This window comes from Nycticebus coucang, chromosome 9 (genome assembly GCF_027406575.1).
Source record: "Nycticebus coucang isolate mNycCou1 chromosome 9, mNycCou1.pri, whole genome shotgun sequence".
NCBI lineage: Eukaryota > Metazoa > Chordata > Mammalia > Primates > Lorisidae > Nycticebus > Nycticebus coucang.
The window spans coordinates 65888863-65912341 of NC_069788.1; the positions used below are offsets into that span (position 1 = coordinate 65888863).

Genomic DNA, 23479 nt, shown 5'->3' on the forward strand with positions numbered 1-23479 from the left:
ACTGCCTTCAGAGACTTTCCTGATATTCTGAGTTGCTTTCCTCTCACTTGCCAAGCTTATCTTGCTCAATAAGGATGAGTAAATACCAAAAAAAAAGAAGGCTGGATGAGTTGAGGCAACATGAAGAGAGGTTCATGTTGCAGTTGAGGTTTAGAAATTCTTCTTTTTATTCTTCACTTCAGCTCATGTGAGATTGTAGGGCTTTTAAAAAGTCTTTAATGTTTTTGGATTTGCATAAGCTTCTGAGCCATATATACCTCCATAGAGAATGACTTGATTTAAGTTGAAGGTGGTATTTACCTCAGTTGCTTTGCTGTAAGGTGCATGTGTGTTCAGCTGTGGAGGACTCAGGGAGGGTCAATTATGAGTGAGCAGCCTCCGCCTGCAGGGGGCTTTTAATCTAGTAACTGAAGGAGAAACAGAACCATTTAGATTCACCCTATTTAGAAACTGCTCCAGATTTCTCCAAACTGTGAGTACAGTTTGATAATCCTACTGAAATAGTTACATTTCCCTCAGAAATTATTTCCACTGAGGTAATTTTTTTCTTTAAAATAAAAAATAACCCATAATGCGACAGTATTTCTTTTTGCTTTTGTGTCAGATGCTTTAGTGACACCTTATACTTGCTCTGTTTCTGCCTTAAAATTATTCCATGGAGATAAAATCCTACAAATAGAATTATTGAAGCAAAGAACATGAAAATTACTGTGGCTCTTGCTACATATTACCATATTGCTTTTCAGAAAGCTACCTTACTAACGGTAGTAAAAAAATGTGGGTGGCACCTGTGGCTCAGTAAGTGGGGCACTGGCCCCATATACCGAGGGTGGCGGGATTGAACCCGGCCCGGGCCAAACTGCAACAACAACAACAAAACAGCTGGGTGTTGTGGCAGGTGCCTATAGTCCCAGCTACACGGGAGACTGAGGCAAGAGAATCGCCTAAGCCCAAGAGCTGGAGGTTGCTGTGAACTGTGACACCACCGACACTCTACCGAGGGCAACAAAGTGAGACTCTGTCTCTAAAAAAAAAAAAAAAAAATGTATGTGGCATCTACTACCTTAATCCTGCTTTGGTAGGTTTAACGTATAATCGTGTTGTGAAATTGCTTATTAGGGATTTCTTTGGTTATCACCACCAATTAAGTTTTACGGTATGGTTTAAAACATTAATGTTGATTTGCTGATTTCATTCATTTTCCTATATTTAAAAAGGATAAAGTTCTAGATGGTTACTTTTGGGAGGTTGATGATGTAAACCAATTTTTTTAAGGCTGTATTGGTTTTCTTACAGCTTCACTCTCATTTTAAGCCATGTTTAATGGCTATGTGGTCCTTCTTAATCAAGTCTAATCTATACTGCTCTTTATTTAAAACTTAGTTTCCTTACCAGAAAAATTTCAAAGTTTTTAATGTTTTTTGGGACATTTTACGATCTGACAACTTACCCATATTTTGTCCTTTCTCTCAAGCCTCAGTTTGCATGTACCTTGAATCTGTTTCTATTAAGTCACTAGTAATATACTGTGTGTTATTTCATTTACATAAATAACATACATTATATGTATAAGACACTGAGTTCCTTGAAGCAGTGACTGGTCCTGGTCATCACTGTCTGTCCTCAGTGTTCAATAAACATTGATTGAATTGTACTAAAAATAAAATATGAGAGCAGAAATTTAGACTTTTTTCTTCTTAATATTTAGATCAGTAATTAAAAGAAAGAAAATTAGCAGTGTGATCTTAGCCTCTCTAGTTTTTCTGTAAGATGGGCATGATGTTGTCAACCTCAGGTTATTCTAAGGATTAAATGAGATGATAGATGATAGTGCTTGAAACATGGCCTCACACAGTATTCATGCACAGTAAATTACCACCATTCTTATTACTTTCTCTGAGTTTTTGTTTTAAATTCTAGAGGATATAGTCTTACTTTGGGTTTTGGGACTGCAACATTTCACCGTTTTGGTGTGTGTCACAGTGTAGACCCATGAAGATAGTTTTGTACTTGAAGTTTTTATGTACCAATTAGTCCTTGAACAGATTCTTCAGTATATCTTTTTGATTTGTCTATGCTATGGGGATGGTATCTCATTAGATGGTTGTGGGATGAATTAAGTCTTGATCAAGGCTCAGTCTTTAGGAATAATGTGATTGATTACAGTTAGCTTTACAGGATAAGAGGATATCATATTGTTACCATGATAAATTTGGATTGGGGACAGGAAATAAAACCAGGTAGCTTTGTGAGATGCATAAAACATCTTGAGACACCAGAAAAAGCAGGTCTTTCTATCCATAGGCATATGATTGTCTTTTTTGTACCCAGCAGCTATGAGTAGTCTCAGTAGTCTCAGTCCCAAAATCATGATAAATAATTTTTTATCTTTAAAGAACTTTTATCATAACTGAGGCAGAAGAGTAACCCAATAACCTAAGTGAAATCTTCAACAATGTAAGACAATGGAGGGGCCTTGTACGTTCACGTAGAGGCACTTGTTTGTCCTGTCTTGTACCTTCAGACTGACTTTAGTTGTTTTCCGTGGGTTATTTTCTAAATCCACAATATAGAAGGCCATGTGCATGATGAAGGGCAAGAGTACAGTTGACAATGGGAATGGAATCTGATTGCTTGAGCAACTGAACCTAGGACATTGTGCTCTTTAGGAATTTCAGTAGTCAGCATTTTCAAAGTGTCACATTCCTGAATTCACAGATTATGGTTTCTTCATTACCTCTCTGCATCTACTTTCTTAATTGTTAAGGGTATCCTATATCTATATATTATTTATATGTATATAGTATTACTCTTGATTTAGAGTATTGACTTTTGTCACAATAAGACATCATTTATTGGAAAGGCAGAGTGAACTGATACTGCTAATTTCATTTAGTCTTTATACAACTCTGTGAAAGAAGACCTTTTAATAATCTCCATTTTGCAAAAGTGATGAAACAGGCACTTACAGAGATTATTACCTGCCAAAGGCCACATAGCTAGTTAGTGGGAGAGCTTGAACTTGAAGCCAGTATCTGAAACCACCATGGTATGCACCTCCCTTAGAAAGAAGACAGAAACGTAGACTAGTTCTTTGAAGACTGTGGCAGTTATTTTAAGGTGGAACGAGGGGGTGGCTTGAGGAGACTGGTTAGAAACAGTAAATGTATAAAAGAGGCCCTAATAGCCGGGCGTTGTGGTGGGCGCCTGTAGTCCCAGCTACTTGGGAGGCTGAGGCAAGAGAATGGCCTAAGCCCAGGAGTTGGAGGTTGCTGGCTGTGAGCCATGTGACGCCACGGCACTCTACCAAGGGCCATAAAGTGAAACTCTGTCTCTACAAAAAAAAAAAAAAAAGGCCCTAAAGCGGAGCCAGTTTAGTGTCATATTTTCCTAATGAAGTATGAGATGTCATCCAGTGAGATGGGTCCCGTTACCACATCCACTAAACAAAAGAAATGTAGGCTAGGCCTTACGCTCTCACTGGCAAATTCACATCAGTGATAATAAATTGTAAAGTGTATGAATGCTTTACCTTCCTCTCTACCTTAACTAGTATTAGCCTATTCCTTTGAATTGGTTTTATTTCCTTCTGTTTAGTTTGTGTTGTTGCGATCAGAGATGAATGAGAATGGCTAATTACAAGAAAAATGAAAATAAATTAGCTTTTATTGTGTGATTTAATTGTTCAAAAATATAAGACATCACAGGCATGGGTTAAATGGGTTGAAAGGTTAAGTAGTCTAGTACTTTAAAGCCATATTTTACCTGTTTTTCAGCTTGGAACCATTATGAGCCTAGTAGTTGAACTGTTGGAATTAAAACTAAATTGGTATGTTTTCAACAGGATGCATTCAGTTTACTAGCATATTCCGATCCTTGGAACAGCCCAGTTGGAAATCAGCTTGACCCAATTCAGAGAGAACCTGTGTGCTCAGCTCTTAACAGTGCAATATTAGGTAAGTAAAACCAAAGAGCACAATTTACCTACATTCTCTGAACATCTGACAGAGGGTATTTGTGCTGGCTTGTATGTTTTGGTAAAATTATAAGAGGAATATGTTATACATTTTTAAAATATAAAATTACTTTAAGATACAGAAACTTTCCTCCTTTATCCCAATTCCAGATTATACAGATTCAAATGGGATAGAAACAGTAGATTGAGGGTCTGTGTTGAGATGTTTGCGGTTTTATGCTCAGGTATGCCAGCATTTCTGGTAGCTGTGAATGTCTGGTTCTTTTTTAGAATGAGATATTTTGGTGGTCCTGTGTCTAAATTAAAAATACTCTACTGAAGACACCCCCTCTAGCTCTTTGTAGTGAAAGGTGTTTTCTGCCATTCATTTCTAGCCTGGAGATTAGGGAGTGGCATTCTCCTAAATTCTCAAAGTTAGGTAGACTATACATCTTCCTCAGATACTGAAAAGAAGGATATGAGCATGGGTGGAAGATGGCAATTGAGGAATCAAGCCCCATGGCCTCTTATTTTTCTAAGTAAATAATCATCAAGGGCTGAGTATTGTGAAAGTATTGTGAAAGTGGTGAGAATTTGAATTAGAGCCAACGAAGGGATTGAAACATAATTGAACAGAGGAATAGGGCTAACTTGTGACATTGAGAGCCCAGCAGAGAAACAAAAGTATAAATTTATGGTGGTACATAACCATTTTACATAGTTGAATATATTTTGTGTAGTAGAGTGATCAGAACTGAGTGTGTGACTTGGCTTCTATAAAGGGAATCTGGGAATGTTAATGAAGATAAAGTCTAATAATTGATCCACAAGAGAGGCTAGAAGGGGACAGGGTAAACTTGAATTGGACAGGAAATGGAGTTTTGAGGAGCGAGTATAATGAGAATGGAATTGAGGGATTGGCTAGAGCTTGAATATCCGAACATGACCTAGTGGAGGTCAGGATTCCCACCTGGTGCCTCCTGCCACCATGTTCCCCTCCTTTTTGCTTGAGGTGTTTGGGCGCAGAGTAGCCCGAGGCACTTTTGTCACAGCTCCCACTATGCAGGAGCTTCCAGGTGACTTGTGTCACCCCCCTCTCTACCCTTTTGGAGTCAAATTATATTTGCATTTGAGTTAGCCAGCTCAAACTGTATGCCCTTACCCAATAAAAAGAGGTGAGGGAAGAAAAAAGCAGCTGCTAGAAGGGGAAGCTTAGCCAGGGATGAGGAAGACATGAGAAACTTAATTTGCTGTCCCCTGGCGGTTCTTCCTGTGAGCAACTTCCCACAGAGTGTGATGACAGTGTTCATGCACTGAACAAACAACCCTTCGTATATGAATTCTGTAACTGCACATTCTGTGCGTTTGTATATAAACTTGATAGCATTGACTGGTCAAAGGAAATTTACGTAAGTCATTTATCATTTGACTTAAAGACTTTTAATTCCCAGGTAAAATGAGACTCTAGTCTAGTTTAGAAGTCTGTGCTGTGCTATCTGGCTTTGTTAAGTTTTGTGGCTTTTAGTCGTGTTTCAAGCTCTTTTAGGAAGATGGGCATGAAGGCCAGGATTCTTACGACAGGAATCTAAAAGCAGCAATGAAAAGTATTCATATGTGAGCCTTAATCTGTTTCTTTGCCCTTATAAAATTCATTAATGTATTCTTTGTTAAGGACTAGTATTGGAGTTTGGGAATAGGAATAATATCCTTGGTGGTGTTTTCTTTGGTTAATGTGTTTTTCTTTGGCTGTACAAAATTCATTTAGCTCTATTGGTAAAAATAAAAGAACTTAGTATTAATGCTGGAATTATAGGGGAAATTATGGTTTACTATAATTCTTTTTGAAAATACTTGTACATAATAAGACCAAATTGCTAGGTAATACTCAGACTTGAAAATAATTTTTGAAGAAAAGTGACCAGTTTTCTTCTAACAAGGAAATTTGTTGAATATTGCTTAGGACCATTATTTAAAATACATGTAGTCTTACATACTGTGCTATGCTATCTGGGTTCAGCTGTAAGGAGTGCTTACATTTATTAAGTGTATATAATTCCTGCAAAATTATTAAATGTCTATGGATGAGTAAGTTTCATATGTCAAAAAAAATTAAGGATACTTAAAACCAGATGCTTCCTTTGCCCAAAATTTATAACATACCCTTTGGATGATTACCTTTGAGCAAGATTATCCTGTGAACCTGTTAGGCATTTTTAGAAAGATTTTTCCTTTTCAGTGTTAAAAGTTTTTAAGTCAGCACTTTAATAATCTTAACCCACAGACCACTTTCTTAAAACTTTCTCACCAATCTGTGTACCTCCAAAATTATCGGGTGGCTTTGCTGTGTTCTCTGTCACCACCACCACCTGCTCCTGACCATCCCGATGTCATTCACACTATCCCTTGGAGACACCTAGGCAGCCTCAGCTGCGTCCTGTCCATGGAAGTGGGAGAATCCACCAGTGGAAACTTATAATGAAAACCCAGTGCCTTTTTCAATAATGTCAATGGACTTTGGTCAAGTAGTAGAGAAATACTAAATATTTCTTATTCTCTACTCCAAATATCAGATCACAAGTTACATATTTCCCCCATCATAGTTATCATGGGTATTAAACAGCTTTTTGAATATTTGACAGTTTTTACTAACTTAAAAAAAAATTTTTTTTTTAAGACACAGTCTCACTTTATCGCCCTCAGTAGGGTGCTGTGGCGTCACAGCTCACAGCAACCTCCAACTCCTGGGCTTAAGCGATTCTCTTGCCTCAGCCTCCCGAGTAGCTGGGACTACAGGTTCCTGACAGAATGCCCGGCTATTTTTTTGTTGCAGTTTGGCTGGGGGTAGGTTTGAACCCTGGGTATATGGGGCTGGGGACCTACTCACTGAGCCACAGGCACTGCCCAAATACCTGATATTTTTAAAGTCTAATTCTGCAAGAGTTTTCTTACAGTGGAATGAGTACCTAATAGCCATACTGCCTTGTCACAGCAGCGTTTATTTACAGACTACTATTGCTAGAAGGTAGTTAAGAATGGTATAGCATTGGTAATTTTCTGAGTAACGCAATTATTTTCCTGATGGAGATTTTTTAAAAATATATCTTGATTGCTAATTACTATTTCTATTTTTTAATCACTTTTCCTCAGAAACCCACAATCTGCCAAAGCAACCTCCACTGGCCCTAGCAATGGGACAGGCCACACAATGTCTAGGACTGATGGCTCGATCAGGAATTGGATCCTGTGCATTTGCTACAGTGGAAGACTACCTACATTAGCTATGCATTTCAAGAGCTCACACTTATATTGTGGCATATAGTCAACATGGAAGTAGACCAGCTCTGCTGATTTGAAATTTAGATTTTTTTAATTATGTACTGGGGACAGGTTTTTGTCGCTTTACATTGCTTCCTAGTTTACAGCATGATGCAAATGATTTTCTAACTTAGTGTTAGGAGAAATTATTTTCCATCTTTAACCTCTTAGTTGTCTAAGAGTTAAATATTACTGAATTTCAGACAGACATTCAAATTGATCATCACAAATCCTTTAAAACAATTACCTAAAAGAAACCAAAAAATCCTGCCGCCTTTGTGGGGGTAGAGAGAGGGGAAGGAAATGGAACAAGTTGTGTTTGTGTTAGCATGTGGGTAATGTAAACTTCAAATTGGGAGATGTTCCGACCCCCACTCCCATATAAGCATTCAATCAGTGTAACTTGCAAAATGCATAAACATCCGACAGTTTGAATTTATAGTGTTGATGGAAGAAATCATTTTTAATGTGTACTGTAAAACTTGAAATACTCAGGAGCTGAGTGAATATGTTTGTTGCTACTTACAATCCCGACCTGTTAAGTCCCAGTAGTTTTGTTTTAACATGGTCTTTTTCAACTTTGTTTCCTGTTTAACTACAGATGACTTCTGTTGTAGACTCACAAGTTTAACTGTTGTACTATAACAGTATTACATGTCAACAGTGTGGTTATGACCTTTATTTATATAAAAACCAAATATTTAGTCAATTTACCGTGTCTTAATTTAATCTTTGTACACCTTCCATTTTTAAGTGCTTAAATGAGTACTATATTGCAATAAAAATGTAGTGATATAATTAACCAGCCATTAAAAATTTACTTCTACAGATACTAGTGTCAGTTGAATTAATATGTTAGGTACTTGTGTACTTCTTACAATTAATATGAAATTAGAACAGATACAATTAATGGCTTCTACTGTTAACCTGATTTCTTCAGGCTAAGACTTCAGTTTACTGACTTCCTTGGACTGGAGTCAAACCTGACATTGTAGGGGGTATAGAAAGACAAAAGGAAATTTAACTTCTTATTTTCAGTCACAATATGGCATGTGAAACTTGCCAGTCAAGCAAAACTCAAAACTGGTTAAAAGTACAACTTATTTATTTTGTGACAGAGTCTTGGCTCTGTTACCCAGGCTTAGAGTGCAATGGTATTATCATAGTTCACAGTAAGCTCAACCCTTGGGCTCAAGTGATCCTCCCACCTCAGCTTCTCAGGGAGCTAGGACTACAGGTGTGTGCCACCACACCTGGCTAATTTTTAAAAAAATCTTTTTGTAGGTTTACTATGCTGCCCACTTGGCCTCCCAAAGTGCTAGGATTACAGGCATGAACCATTGTACCCAGCCAAGTAAAATTTAAAAAGCTGTTCAGACTATCCTGATCCTTCAGTTTGGTAAAGGTGTTCGTCAGTTATATTTTGTGTGCTGAATCTTTGTAAGAAGAACAGATACTTAAATCTATACTAAGATTCTGCATTCTTTCACAATTACTTCCTCATATTCCCTGAGGAATATCACAAAGCAGCATTTTGTGAAAGTTGCACCAAAACTTCAAGAGCACAGCCATTGAGAAGTCTTTTCTGATGTCTGTTCTTCTTCCATCTTCCTGCCACATGCCCACCTGGGTCAGGGGGTGATGGGAATAGAAGAGTTGCTATTGCTGGTGGGGGTATTGCTTGCATTCAGTTAAATGTGTAAAAAGAAAGGAAAACTCATTTCTTTTCATCTTCTAGGAGCCTCAAAGACTATAAGGCATACTCCATAAGGATAAAATGTGGCCAAGTACTTCTAAGTAGATTTGTATAGTTTTTATAATGACCTTTTAAAGTGATTTATGAATGATTTCTTTATTTGATTTTTTATTTCAGAGAAGTTGGTCCTTTAAATATCTTTAAATTTCAATACAGACTTTTCATTTAGCTTCAGTTTACTTCCTAGGAGTTCTCATCTTTCGGATCATCCATCGTCTTTTAAACTTCTTGGCATTTTGTTTTTTCTGGGTTCCTAGAATAGGAAGTTTTATGCAGTAAGATAAGAGATACACAAAATGCCCAAGAAACATAATTCAAAATGTTTTTCATGATTCTATATAAATATAAAAATGAGGCCTATTATATACTACACATTGACCTATTTTCAAAAGCAACTTTAAAATGTAACAAAATATTTATAAGCCATTATAAGGGAAAAAGTTATGAACTACCTCTTTCAAAATAACATAATAAAGCCATCAGAGACAACAGGATAAAGTTGGATCTTACCCCAAGAATTATTCAAAAATTGGGCTGCAGCCTTTTTCACTGGTAACCTCTTGTTGGCAAGAGACAGGAACTTATTAACTAGAAGAAGAGAAGAGAAGATCGTTTATTATTTCTGTTTTATTCACAGTAAAAAGTGAGAAAAACAGTTGATAAGAAAATTACCAGTAGTTCGGTTGGTTCCTGGACCATATAAAGAATTGTGTATGAAGGCTTGGGCTGCTTGCTGCCTTGAATCTCTCAGATCTTGGTCTTTTAGCCTTACAGACACATAGCTTTTATTTTGGCTGGTTATCAATACAAAAGGTCAAGGCTGGTTATCGATACAAAAGGTCAAAATAATGAGGATGATACATGCTTACTTTCAAAATAAAACATTTTCGTCATAGTGATAAATGAAATTTCTAATTTTGTATATGCATAGATTAAATTACAGAGCTATTTTACAAGAAATAGGGTAACGTACATTTTAGTAGAGCAAATATTTTAAATTTTGGTTCAGTTAAACAATTTATCTCTTTCAGATTTGTATTTAACATTTAACTGAAGAACAGGTCCCTGGATATTTGTACTAAAATATACTAAAACCAAAAGTCAAAACATATTATTTAACAGGAAATTGTTCTGCTACATCTAATAAAAGGGAACTGAAAGCTATTCCTGGAAATGCATCCACCAGAGTTGCCAATCATTATTTCCAAATCCATTACACCACATAAATTGGGCCAAATATGAGTTCAACATATCACAACAAACTCCTCTTATGGTCTTGCACTTTTAATTTGATTCTGAGGCTAAAACAAATTTGTCATTTTATAAGTAAGGACCCGGACCAGACCCCAAGCTGAACTGGATGCAGTTGTAGATAATCAACCATGTGGGCCAAATTCCAATAGCAGTAGTTGCTTTCTCTGTGACTTACTTGGACCCATAAGAGTAGAAGATGAAGCCACATTTTCAGGGAAATGTTGGATTTCTTTTGAAGAAAGGCCAATGATGACTGACCACTATGGTGAATGCCCTTCTAGGAATAACTATCTTTGCTTTGGCATACCCTCCACCATTAAGGGTGGGTGACACAGACCATTCAGAGGTCACAGAGAACAAATCACACTGCTATAAAAAGTGAATGGCTAGTAGGTCTGAAGTGCTGACAACAGGTTACAGTGTATCTTGAAATAACATCCACTGGGATACATGAAATAAAAATTTTCTCAAAAAAAAAAAAAACAATGTGAACTTGACCCACAGGACCTGTAAAGACAGATTATTCAAATGATAATTCAATGACGTTATTCAAGTGAGTTTTTCATTATCAAAACTCATTTTTCGGGCGGCGCCTGTGGCTCAAAGGAGTAGGGCGCCAGCCCCATATGCCGGAGGTGGCGGGTTCAAACCAGCCCCGGCCAAAAACTGCAAAACAGACAACAAAAAAAAAACCTCATATTTTTCCATAGAGGATCCAATCCTAAATAGTCTACTAATTAAAATATTTTCCCTATCCCACATGAGGGAAAAAAAGGCTCATTACCTGACAGACTGTACTTTTTGTACTTTAACTTTCTTGGAATCACTTCCTTTTTCACACTCTTCATTTTTCTTTTGCAAATTAACTAAAAAATTAAGTTACATTTTCTAATTACCATTTATGTAAAAATACATCAGAAACATTTACTGAGTTTGCTTCAGATATCCACTTATACCCCATCTAGTTATGGTTTTTATTTGTAATATATACTAGGAACAGGCTCCAGCTAACCTTTGCCAGGCCCATGCTCTCTAAGGGCCAATCATATTTGACTGAAAAGCTCTACAAGTGCCCCTGACATTTATTTACATGAGAAGTTATTTAAGTTAGAATAGTTCATACCTTCTTTTAACTTTGCTGGTGATTTCTTTATGCTGAAGAAAAAAACAGAATCACTGACTGGAATGGCAGATCAAAGGTTACTCAAAACTTGTTACAGTATTTCATCTGGGTTTACAAATAAAATACCCCTCTTTCATTATCATCCTCAATCTTTACTTCAGGATCTTTGGAAAGCAAAAGTCAGTCCCCAATGCACTTCCACTAACTCCAAATCAACAAACTAATCTTACTAGGATTGGAGTGTCTTTGCAATTTTAAATTTGAAAGCATATTAGGAGGCTTCCAAAGCAGTAGAACCCCATGAGTGATAAGAGTTACCACTAAGGGAAAGCCTTAAGAACAAGTTATATAGTACAATATTTAGAATATGCAGGGAAAAGAATAGGCCTGACTCATTTTGCTTGGAGAAATCACAAAGGGTTAATCAACAGTTTAGACACAGGAGATAGACCAGCTTCAAAAGGTCTGTAATCTAATGGAAATAAAATGCAATATAAGAATACAGAATACAAAATACAACATACATGCAGAGTACAAAGGACACTAGAAGTGATGAAAGAGCAACTGAATGGGAATGTAGATGTGAATGCCCTAAATTCTGAGAGGGGAAAGGGAATTTGCCACCAAATCTAATAGATCTGCTTGTATGTTTAATGTATTCAAGATCTGAATGAATGACTCTTCGGTAAAGTTCTTTTACTAAAAATTTGGGGACCATGGCCTAGGTAAAAAGGGGTTTAACTGCTGAATTTAAAACATGAAGGAAGAAAAAGGGGGTAGAAAAAAAATCCAAATAGTTTGCCTGATTCCATGAGACAACGACAGCTTTGGCTTTAAACCATAAAACACCAAAGCTGCTAAATAAAATGGGAAATAAGAACAGCAGGCTGGTGGCATAAGTTTCAAAAGCCTGTGGCTAAATGTCTGCTATTCCACTAGATGATAAACTTCAAAACACTTATTCACCACCATCAACCAACCCTATCACAATGACAGGCACTCAGAATTTATTGAACGAACACACTGGGATCAGGAAACTAGAGGCTGGAGTCAGTCACCTATGGGAATAAACAAAAATAAATAGCAAACAAATAAAATTAAGTTTAATATTACCTCCATCTTTCCCACCAAATTAAATACCACTGTGTATTGAAAGAAGAGTCTCGCTTTGTCACCCTGGCATCATAGCTCACAGCAACCTCAAACTCTTGGGCTCAAACGACCGTCTTGCCTCAGTCTCCCAAGTAGCTGGGACTACAGCACTTTTTTAAAGACAGGGTCTCACTCTTGCTCAGGCTGGTCTCCCAACTCCTGAGCTCAGACAATCCACCCGCCTTGGCCTCCCAGAGTGGTGGGATTCCAGGTGTGAGCCCCTGCACCTGGCCTTGCTGTGTACTTTTTTAATTTAGGCTCTACAACTTCTTCAATTATATGACTTCAAACAAATGTACCAGTATGTAGTTCAAGATTCATTACTTACCTGGTCTGTGAAGCTGTAGTTAACTTCTCTAGAATAGTATCTGGAAGGAGTTTTCTTTTCTTTTTGAAATAAAGACATTTAAAAATAAGAAGTGATGTACAGAAGAATTATGTCCAGAGTTGCTTTTGAAGATACCCGTTATAAGGACAGCCCTACATCTAGACAAGTAAATGAATTAGGCTGCATACCACTCCCACTATCTGTAAGCGGTGGGGAAACGGGGTCCACAAATCTCAGAACTGATTCTACATTCTCTGGAAGACTTGAAAATTGGAAAGGGTGCCCACACTATGCCAACCCTCAGGTCACTGAAAATTGACAGCAGTTAATCATATGTATCTGGAGTTTTCTCTATGATCAAAGGTGCCAGGAAACACACAGCAAAGTAATCGTACTCTACAAATCACCTCATCTTCACAGCAACCTAGTTTCAGATAAGGAAACTACCTCTTTAAAGCCAAATGAGTAAGGTGTCATAGCCAGGTAAGTGTCAAAAGAGTTAGGTCTCCATCTAACACTTGTGGTTTCAAATTCACTTTTCCAAGTCCTATTTTCAATTGGTGGACAGCAAAGGGCACAAGCATCTTTCTTATCAATGTCAGAAGAAACATTAGTGATTTTTTTTCCCATCCCAATATCGTAGCAGCCCAAATTGCATCAAACACGGGAATTCTACCCAATCAGGGCTGGTTTAAAAATGAAACGCCTTCTTGCCCTCTAACCTTTTGTTCGATAAACAGCTCCTCGCGTCGCTTCCTCTTCTCCTTCAGGAGCGTTTTATCCCTGGGAGAAGCGGTGACAGGTCAGCAAGGGGAAGGGCAAGCGGTACGGGAAGGGGCAGTTCTCCCCGCCCGGCGCCAGCTCCGAACCTGCGCACTGTCTCCCGCACTCGCCGTTCCTCTTCTCTGGCCTCCGCCTGGGCGCTGGCGAAAGTCAGCTCCTCCGGGGCCTCGTCGTCAAACTCGTCTTCTCCTTCCTCGTCTTCCTCCAGGGGCTCGGCGGCTGCGCCGCTGCTGGGCTGCCCGAGCAACAAGCCATGTTCCGCCTCCTCCTCCGAGGCCGGCTGACTCTCGTCCACCATCGCCTCCGCCGACGCCGGGGCGCGGGACGCTCGCGGTCGCAGCTGCACCATGGCCCATGAACACAGGACCGGTTGATTTCTGACCCGGAAACAGCCTCAAGCGGAGCGTGACGTGACCAGAGAGCGACAGGGGGTTCCGTCGCCCCCTGCAGGTTCGGAGGCCCCTCTACAGGAGGCGGTGCAGGTACCAAAAGAGAAAAGGGCGTGGCCTGAGGTCTGCGGGTGAGACGCTCCCACCCGGCTCCCGAGACGCCGGCGGGAGGCCACCCCTAAATGCTCCACCTGCGGTGCTGCTGCAGAGGGGCTTAATTTCCAGGCAGGGGAAATTCGCTGGCTGCTCTTGTCAAGACAGGGCTGGCGCGCCGATTCCCAGAAACCCGATAAACGCGGGCCCAGTCGCTGTGTCGCCGCGTGGTCAGTCCAGTTCGTGGACAGTTGTCGATTGACTCATTCCCCAAGGAGGGGGCTTTCACCGGAGCAGAAGCGCTCCAGGGGAAGGACGTTATTGCTCCTGCCGTCTCCGGCCCAGCTGAGGTCCACAGACCCCGGCTTAAATAAGGCTTCAGCACCTGACGCGTGCCCGGCGACGGCAGCTCTGCTCCTAACCAGCCCACTCTGATAATTCATTGTCTGGCTCCCCGTCAGGGCGTGAGCTCAAAGTGGGGCCCGTGTCTGGTTCCCCTCGCGACCCCACGACGTGGAACAGCGGCTGGTCCTACGCATATGCTGAATAAATATCTTTTTTTTTTTTTTGCAAGAATAACTTCACCGTTACCTTCTGAATGAACATTAGTTTTGTGGTATACACACTTCTTGCAGTAGAATCGGTGTAAGTTGACCAGCCAAGGGAATGTAACCAACTGGTCAACATAAAGAACGAGGCCTACAGTACATGCGGTGCATGTCCAGCCTATGAAGATCAGGTCAACTCAAGGAGGGGTGAGTGTAGGGTGGTGATCAGCTATGGCGGTCCTACTGGTTTTTGTTCTGGACATACAAGTCCCTTTGTGATCGCGGTGTTTATCTCCCTTACCCTGTTATACAGTACTGAATGACTCATGATTCTTTGAACAAATGAAGCTGTTTCCCACTCCTACGTCCCTCTACTGACAGGCACTGCGTCATGCAGAACTTAGACTTCAAAAACTCCCACCCAGCCTGACTTCAAGCACCTTCAGTGTCCATCCCTTTCCCACTCTGCCCATCTCTAATTGTACTAGTCTCTGAGGCTTCCACAAATTTCTATTCCTGTAGTTTCCACATTGTATAGTAATTTACATGACGGGTTTCCCATCCATTCTGTGAACTCCTTAAGATCCAGGTTTTCCTAACCATTTTATTTCTAATGTCTATTATATAGCAAATGTTTAATCAATGGTAAGTTGAATAATTCTATCTCATGTGTATTTTGTATTTTCAATTTTTTTCTGATTTAGAAGCAATTCCCAATTTAAAAATGACAAAATAGGCTCAGCGCCCGTAGCACAGTGGTTACAGCGCCAGCCACATACACCAAGGGTGGTGGGTTCAAACCCAGCCTGGGCCAATAATGACAACTGCTGCAGAAAAATAGCCCGGCATCGTGGCGGGGGTCTGTAGTCCCAGCTACTTGGGAGGCTGAGGCAAGAGAATCACTTAAGCATAAAAGTTGGAGGTTGCTGTGAGCTGTGACACCACTCTACCAAAGGCGACATAGTGAGACTGTCTCAAAAAATAAAAAAAATGACAAAATGAAACATGAACAAAAATGACAAAACACAAGGAAAAATGCTGCTGGAACCAAAGGTCCAGTATGAGAGGAGTTGCAAAGAACAGTTTTGAGACCTCTGGGCCTTGGTCAGTTAGAAATTACAAATAAAAAAAATAGAAATTACAAATCAAAATATAATCAGACTACCTGAGGTAGGGTGCTAATAGGAGAAAAATATATGGAGTTAATTGGCAACGTCTTAGCAACAAAGCTATTAAAAGTGATAGTAGGCTCAGTGCCTGTGGCTCAAGTGGCTAAGGTGCCAGCCACATATGCCTGAGCTGGCGGGTTAGAATCCAGCCCAGGCCCACCAAACAACAATGACGGCTGCAACCAAAAAATAGCCAGGCGTTGTGGGCGCCTATAGTCCCAGCTACTTGGGAGGCAGAGGCAGGAGAATCGCTTGAGTCCAGGAGTTGGAGGTTGCTGTGAGCTGTGATGCCATGGCACTCTACCCAGGGCCACAGCTTGAGGCTCTGTCTCAAAAAATAAAAAAAAAAAGAAGTGAGTGATAGTATTGTATGTACAAAAAACTGCATTGTATGTATTACAGTATTTTGTGTACAAAAACTATTTTATGCGTTACAGAACTTAATTACAGCTTTTAGCAGTACCCTCAGTGTGTATCTCTTGCCCACCCAAATAAAGTGTGAATCACGCTCTCAGGGTGCCTGGCTGGTTCTCCAGACTCCCTAGAGTCTGCAAACATCCCTTTTCCCCACACAAAGGGTATTTGGGACTTATTAAAAGTTATGACTTGCGAATGCTCTATGACAGTGCCTTGCTGCCTATTTTAACAAAAGCCAAGAGTATACTAGTAAATGCAATTTTGCAAGTGGCAGAGATACATAATCACCCACGGCCCACCTGACCCAAGGACTGACCTGCATACACTGTTGGTCATGTCCACTCCTCCCAGTCAGTTGCCTCATGCTTGCTGGGTAGCAGGCATTCTAAGGGCCCCCAAGTGGTAAATTAGCTGATGGGGCTTATGGAAAGAATTATGTTCTTATCACTTACTCCAAAGTAGTAAGGGCATCAGTTCCCTTGGGAAAAACCCCCTTCAGAATTGAGTGTCTGGGAAAGGTTGGCAGACCCCACAGAGACTGCATGCTTCTGTCTTTATAATGGTGAGAAACAGTCAGCCATCACCTTCCTTTTCCTCCTGGCTGCTAAGATGGCCACAGCAAAATTTTAGCCAGCTGTTTTTTTGTTTTGTTTTGTTTTTTGAGACAAGTCTCACTATGTTGCCTTTGGTAGAGTGCTATGGCGTCACAGCTCACATCAACCTCCAACTCTTGGGCTTAAGCGATTCTCTTGCCTCAGCCTCCTGAGTAGCTGGGACTACAAGTGCCCGCCACAACACCCGGCTATTTTTTGGTTGCAGTTGTCATTGTTTAGCAGGCCCACCAGGCTCGAACCCGCCAGCCTCGGTATATGTGGCCAGTGCCCTACTCACTGAGCTATGGGTGCCGAGCCGAGCTGTTATTCCTCAGGCCCACATATACATCATTCTCCTGCTGTTCTCCTTTGTCAGTATTTTTCTCTTCCACCCTTGCACCCAATTCCTGCAGTCAGCTTTCTCCTCCTGTTCTCTGAGGAAAAGCAGACAAGGTAAATGCTGCTGCAAAGAAAAAGCCTCCTGCAAAGACATTTCCTGGGGTAACATCTTTATAGAATAAAAGAGAATGACTTTATTTTCCACTAAAACTAATTCAAAGATCAAAATTGAATGCCAGGGTTTTACCCCTTTATTTCTATCTTTGGCAAAAATAGAATCAGGAAAATTACATCTTTTAGACAATTAGAACATTTGTTCCCTCCCAATAACCAACCAAATACATCAAAGGTATCTTATGCTTCAGTTCAATCAGACAGCATGAATTCACTTCACAGTTCTCTAGCTTCTTTTTGTTTGCCTTTTTTTTTTTTGTGACAGAGTCTCACTCTGTCACCCTGGGTAGAATGCTGTGGTGCTATGGCTCACGGCAACCTCAAACCCTTGGGCTCAAGAGTTCCTCTTGCCTCAAGCCTCCTGAGTAGCTGGGATGACTGACAGGCGCTTCCACAAAGCTCAGCTAGTTTTTTTCTACTTTTAGTAGACATAGGGTCTTCCTCTTGCCGGGGCTGGTCTCAAACTCCTGAGCTCCACCCAGTTCGGCCTCCCAGAGTGCTAGGATTATAGGCACGAGCCACCATATCCCACAGTCATCTTGACTTCTTAAATACATTTGCTCTTGCAACCTCTAAGTTTCCCACCATTTACCAACAGCTTGGATTCCTGCCAGGGAATCAGGGGATATTTTTAGATGGTCCAATAGTTCACTCACTACCCACAAGACAGTTTATCCTGTGTGTGGTCCAGTTCTTAGACATACTATATTTTCTCTTTCCTAGGAGACTTAAGAAACAGTTTCATTTTCATGAGGGGCAAGCGCTTCAGGAAGAGTTGTACCACAGGGTCCCTGGAAATGAAACCTGAAAGACAAGGAGCAGACAGGGGGAGTTAGGAGGTAGAGGTTAGCAAATGGAACAAACTTCTTCAGAAGTACCCACTTCTTAAGTTACATCCAAAGTAAAATCGCAATTCTCATAAACATGGTATTCTGGATTTTTGTACTCACTTCTTTCTAGTTTCTGACAACTCAAGCTATAGCACTTCACCATAGGTTGGCCTCTGTGACGAAGGCAATTTTGAGAAGCAATTATCTAGAATTTGTATGTGCTGCAAATAGGAATTTTATTTCAATGGGTAGGAGACATGATTGTAAAGTGCATTTTGTGATTGTATTGCCCCACTCATGATTGAAATTTTAAGTTAAAGAATATGCAAGGCCTGACAATTAAGTACACAAACGCGTCCTAGAAAAAGTGCTGCATGCCTCACTGCTGACTATCACTACAGTCACCTTCAGAGTTTTCCCCTTGGGAAGCTATGCATCCATGCCAGTACCTAGCCTAGCTGTCAAAGCAATTTTGGAACACTTTTTCTGGAATGGCCATCAGAGCTGTTGTCGTACGTGGGTCATTATGAAAATTTTGAGATACACAAAAATCAAGAAATGTAAAATCTACATGAACAGAAACAAATGAAGCCCTCCCAGCAACACTGATAAGCTAAGCAAGTTGAAACTTGCGTGGGTGAACCAGAAAGGACACTGACGGCTGTTTCTTGGAAGTGAAATAATGGACCATAACACAGACTGAAAACTTTCATAGTGACCCATATATTACCCTGGATGTCCTGAATATCATCAAAATGTCTTCGTTTTAATATTTCCTTTATCTTCAGCTAAAGAAAAAAAGTCACTGGGGGCCAGATAAGGTGAGTAGGGAGGGTGTTCTAATACAGTTATTTGTTTACAATGTTCACAAACACTGCCAGGTGAGCTGGGGCACTGTCATGATGCAAGAGCCATGAGTTATTGGTTAAAAGTTTAGGTCATTTTCATCTTTTACAAGTACAAATAATACATGCACATCCTTTTTAGTAGGTCCAAATAATAAACCTGATCAACTGTTTGTCCAGTTGGTGCAAATTCATAATGAATAATCCCTCTGATATGAGAAAAGGTTAGCAACATCATTTTGATTCTTAATTTGGTCTGATGGAACTTTTTGGTCATGGAGAATTGGCTGACTTCCATTGTGCACGTTGATGCTTTCTTTCAGGGTTGTATTGGTACACCCATGTTTCATCATCAGCAACATCATGGCCCAAAACATTGTCTTGCCTCACCAAAAGATCTTGGCCAAGTTCAACTCTCCTTTGCTTCTGTTCATCAGCAAGCTCCTCTGGGACCATTTTTGCACACACTTTTCTCATGCCAAGAGTTTCACTTAAGATGTTTCTCTAGTGGCTTGACTCCTCGGCTCCTAAAAGATGTTTCTCTAGCTATGTTTACTTGCTCTGCTGTGCTTCTCACAGTCAGCAAAAAGTCTTAACCCACAATTCAACAAATTTTTGCAATGTTTTTGTCATCTCTGCTTGTTACCAGCCACCTGGTCCTCTCTTCATCAGTGACGCTTTCTCTCTCCTCAGAAAAACATTTAATCCATTCGGGATACTGCCGTTTTCTTCATAGCATTATCCCCATACATTTAGACTAACATGTCCCTGATTTCACTTCCAGTCTTGCCAAGTTTAACAAGAAATTTAATGTTTATTCATTGCTCTAATTCAAGCTCTGATGTCTTGTGACAGCACACAAAAACATGCAAAAGCAATAATGTACACCACTCAGCAAGAGGCTGCCACACATCCACATGAACACAGCCGTGAAACACTGATATGCCAAGGTTACAAAACCTTACAGAGTTGTTTGTACAGTGCTGCCCACATACGTGCACGGTGGTATGTTCACAAACTTAACTGTCTGACCTGGTACATACATTGTACAATTTGTATATTTTAATACATACATTGTATTAAAACAGCATTCACATGTTGTTCTGAGTGCAAGAGGAAAAAAAACCTCATACCCTAAGATGATAGGGATTTTAGCTGGGTCAATAAGCCTCTCAAACCATCCACTGGACTTTATAACTAACTGGCCTCTGACTTTTTGTTAGAAAGGGGAAGAGAAAAGAAGTGGGAGAAAAGGGGGGGGATGATTTTTGTTTCCTTCAAGAGAAAGGAGAGGGGGGTAAAAACAATTTAAAAAGCAAGATTTTTCTCATCATTAATGAGAAAACCAGTTGAGCACAAGTAAAAATAGAAAAAGGCATTTCCTCCAGGTAATTTATTGATATTCTTGATACAATACAAATTGTGACTACCTTAGCCCTCAAATACTCCCTTCTCTCAAGGGAAGGCCACTGACTGGACAGCCCTAACCAATGTCATCTCCAGGCCTTCTGCCACCCATGGCATACACAGCACTGGCTGCTAGAAAGCCCCCCTACAGCACAGTGGTCACCCAAGAGTTACAGCCAGGCATGGGGGAGTGCCCAGATCCTCACTTTCCACCTATGCGCTTTCCTTAGAAAGTGACTTTCAAGTGCCCCTTTACGCATTTACCTTCCTCCCACTTTATAAAACCAAGCCAGACCTCTCACGCATCCCAGATATTCAATGGTTCTGCCTCACCAAGTGTGAAAACCTATCAAGTGCCAAATAAAGGGATGTCTGGAATATTGGTGTGGATCTGAGAAAACAAACAGGCTAGGTAACACGTCGTCCTTCAAGTTGGATGCTTTCGTTCTTGCTTTCAATAGAGTTAAAAGAGGGTCTGATAGAATTGTCCATGAACAGATCACTAAATGTGATTCAAAATTATTCCCTGTATTTTGGCATGTAACTTGGAAGGTAATCCAAATCTGAGTGGCAATGCCATATCAAAATTCCTTCCATGCTTGGAGTTTAGGTGCCCTACGTTTCTCAGCACTTAACATATAAAAAGCAAAAACTGAGAATTGACATTGTTCTCTAAAATCATACTACCAGAAACTCTGCTGTTTGAAATTATAGCAGTAAACGAATGAAATATCCCCTCATGCCTGAGAATTGACAGGAAGAAGCAGGCTGGAGTTCTGACCCAGGTGCAGAGCTTCAAGGGAAGGGTTTTTGGACATGACATTCCACATTTACCTTAACTTTGCAATTTCTAAGGAAACAGGACCTGGCTTACTTTGCCAGCCAGACTGGATGTTGACTCCTTTGCACACAGCCCTCTGAATTGCTCTAAGTCTCTCAACACTTAAATTGCACTTAGATTCCATCCTCCCCACAATTCCTGTAACAGCTCTATCATTTTCTTTCTTTTATTTTTATTTGCAGTTTTTGGGCGGGGCTGGGTTTGAACCTGCCACCTCCGGCATATGGGGCCGGCATCCTACTCCGTAGAGCCACAGGCGCCGCCCATCTCTATCATTTTCTTTAGGGACACACTCCACAGTTCTACTGGGGTGCAGTCTCCTTCACTGCATTGAGTCAATTAACCTGATCACGGGCCCAGTGCAGTGGCTCATGCCTATAATCGTACCACTTTCAGAGGCCAAGCCAGGGCAATAAGCAAGACCCTGTCTTGAAAAATTTTTTTAACAAAACAAAACCCAATCTTGACAGTTTGTTTGTGGTGACGACTATAGGAGGAACAACAGGAATTATCTCCTTTTAACAATACACGATTCTTAACCATAGATACGTGGATGAACTCGTAAAACCTATGTCCTATTCATATATTAAGGCATGTTTTTTAAATAAAATTTTACTCTTGGAATTATTAATCAAAACATTTATTTCTTGGCTTGGCCCCCATAGCACAGTGGTTATGGTGCTGGCCACATACACTGAGGCCAGCAGGTTTGAACTCTGCCTCGGCCAGCTAAGTAACAATGACAACTGCAACAAAAAATAGCTGGGCACTGTGGTGGGTGCCTGAAGTCCCAGCTACTTGGGAGGCTGAGGCAAGAGAATCGCTTAAGCCCAAGAGTTTGAGGTTGCTGTGAGCTGTGACCCTATGGCACTCTACAGAGGGCAACTGTGTCAACAACTATGTACTATAGATTATTATAGTGATAACTCAATCTAGAAAGAACACTTTTTAAATTTTAAGGAAATTGAAAACAATGAAACAATTCATATATCTTGTTGCAGAAGTATAATAGGGTAGTCAGTAAAATATTTTCAAGAATAAAAAAATGAGTATATTACATTAGTATAAATTTCTGTAGTAGCAGTAAAATGGAGATACAGGTGCAAAGAGAAAAGAAAATATGTGAAGGTTCCAATTGGTGGGTTTTTTTTTTTTTTTTTGAGACAGAGTATTTGTTGCCTCAGGTTAAACTACTTGTGGCATCATAGCTCCCAGCAACCTCAAACTCTTGGAGTCAAGGGATCCTCTTGCCTCAGCCTCCTGAATAGCTGGAACTATAGGTGCCTGGCTAGTTTTTCTATTATTAGTAGAGACAGGGTCTCTCTCTTGCTAAGGCTGGTGTCCGACTCTTGAGCTCAAGCGTTCCACCTATCTTGGCCTCCCAGAATGCTAGGATTTTAGGTGTGAACCACAATACCCAGCCTAAGGTTCCAATTGTTAAAGAAGGGCTTGTGTCTTATATTATAAATGGATGATGTGTATCAAATAGTTATGACATTCAGATTTGACTAGATATACTTAAAACCATGATATGGTATTTTCCTTTCCGTGTACCTGGAATCACATTTTTCTATTTTTTTTTTTGAAAGACTTCATTTTTAAATATCAGATTAATATAAAGGTACAATTAAGTTACATTGTTTACATTCTCTCAACTGTTTTTTATTCTTTTCTTTCTTTTTTCTTTTGTGACAGTCTTGCTCAGTCACCCAAGCTAGAGTATAGTGGCATCATTATAGCTCACTGTAACCTCAAACTCATGCCTCAGCCTCCCAAGTAGCTGGGACTACGGGCGTGCACTACTGAGCATTGCCGATCGTTCTGCCTTTTGTAGAGATAGGGTCTTGCTCTTGCTCAGGCTGGTCGCAATTCTTGGCCTCAAACAGTTCTCCTGCCTTGGCTTCCCAAAGTGTTAAGATTATAGTTGTGAGCCACCATGTCCCACACTAAAATAGTTTTGAGAAAAATTTTAGATGTCAACTTTTAAAACATGAATGGTTGTAGATGAACAATGTTTGAAGGGGGTGCACTTTGCAGCCCCCTTCTCAGCTGTAGGATAACCAAGTCTACTGTGTTAACTCTAAATCTATCCAGGCCACTTTCAGAGGTCAATGTAATCATCTCATTTAACTTAAAATTATGTAATAAACTGCAAAACATAGTTATTT

At 40.2% G+C, this 23479-nt stretch overlaps 3 protein-coding genes across 4 annotated transcripts in view; 1 reads left to right on the plus strand and 2 right to left on the minus strand.

Moving 5' to 3' along the window:
• RANBP9 (RAN binding protein 9) overlaps positions 1–8100 on the plus strand; it is a 114005-nt gene extending 105905 nt beyond the window's left edge. For both annotated transcript variants that reach the window (XM_053603510.1, XM_053603511.1), the window contains exons 13-14: positions 3845–3956; positions 7103–8100. In XM_053603510.1, the coding sequence (XP_053459485.1) occupies positions 3845–3956; positions 7103–7233 (243 nt within the window). In that variant the 3' untranslated portion in view covers positions 7234–8100. The remainder of the gene's footprint in view (positions 1–3844; positions 3957–7102) is intronic.
• Positions 7930–15340, minus strand: NOL7 (nucleolar protein 7). The gene is made up of 8 exons (XM_053603516.1): positions 13753–15340; positions 13606–13666; positions 12884–12942; positions 11404–11435; positions 11065–11146; positions 9699–9820; positions 9537–9614; positions 7930–9279 (listed from the first exon to the last, which is right to left on the minus strand). Exons 1-8 carry the CDS (start codon positions 14013–14015, stop codon positions 9203–9205), a joined length of 774 nt encoding a protein of 257 aa, XP_053459491.1. The 5' UTR covers positions 14016–15340; the 3' UTR covers positions 7930–9202.
• Positions 15341–18077: 2737 nt separating this feature from the next.
• Positions 18078–23479, minus strand: part of SIRT5 (sirtuin 5) — a 38064-nt gene continuing 32662 nt past the window's right edge. The window contains exon 9 of the mRNA XM_053603515.1: positions 18078–18192. Coding sequence (XP_053459490.1) covers positions 18117–18192 — 76 coding nt within the window. The 3' untranslated portion in view covers positions 18078–18116. The remainder of the gene's footprint in view (positions 18193–23479) is intronic.

Bases quoted from the DNA above. Each gene is read 5' to 3' on its own strand.
- NOL7 (XM_053603516.1), bottom strand. From the start codon at position 14,015: ATGGTGCAGCTGCGACCGCGAGCGTCCCGCGCCCCGGCGTCGGCGGAG. The intron at 11,147-11,403 runs GTATGAACTATT...TTAATTTTTTAG, and splicing joins ACCAGCAAAGTTAAAAGAAG to TTAATTTGCAAAAGAAAAAT. The intron at 9,280-9,536 runs GTAAGATCCAAC...TTCCTATTCTAG, and splicing joins ATTTTTGAATAATTCTTGGG to GAACCCAGAAAAAACAAAAT.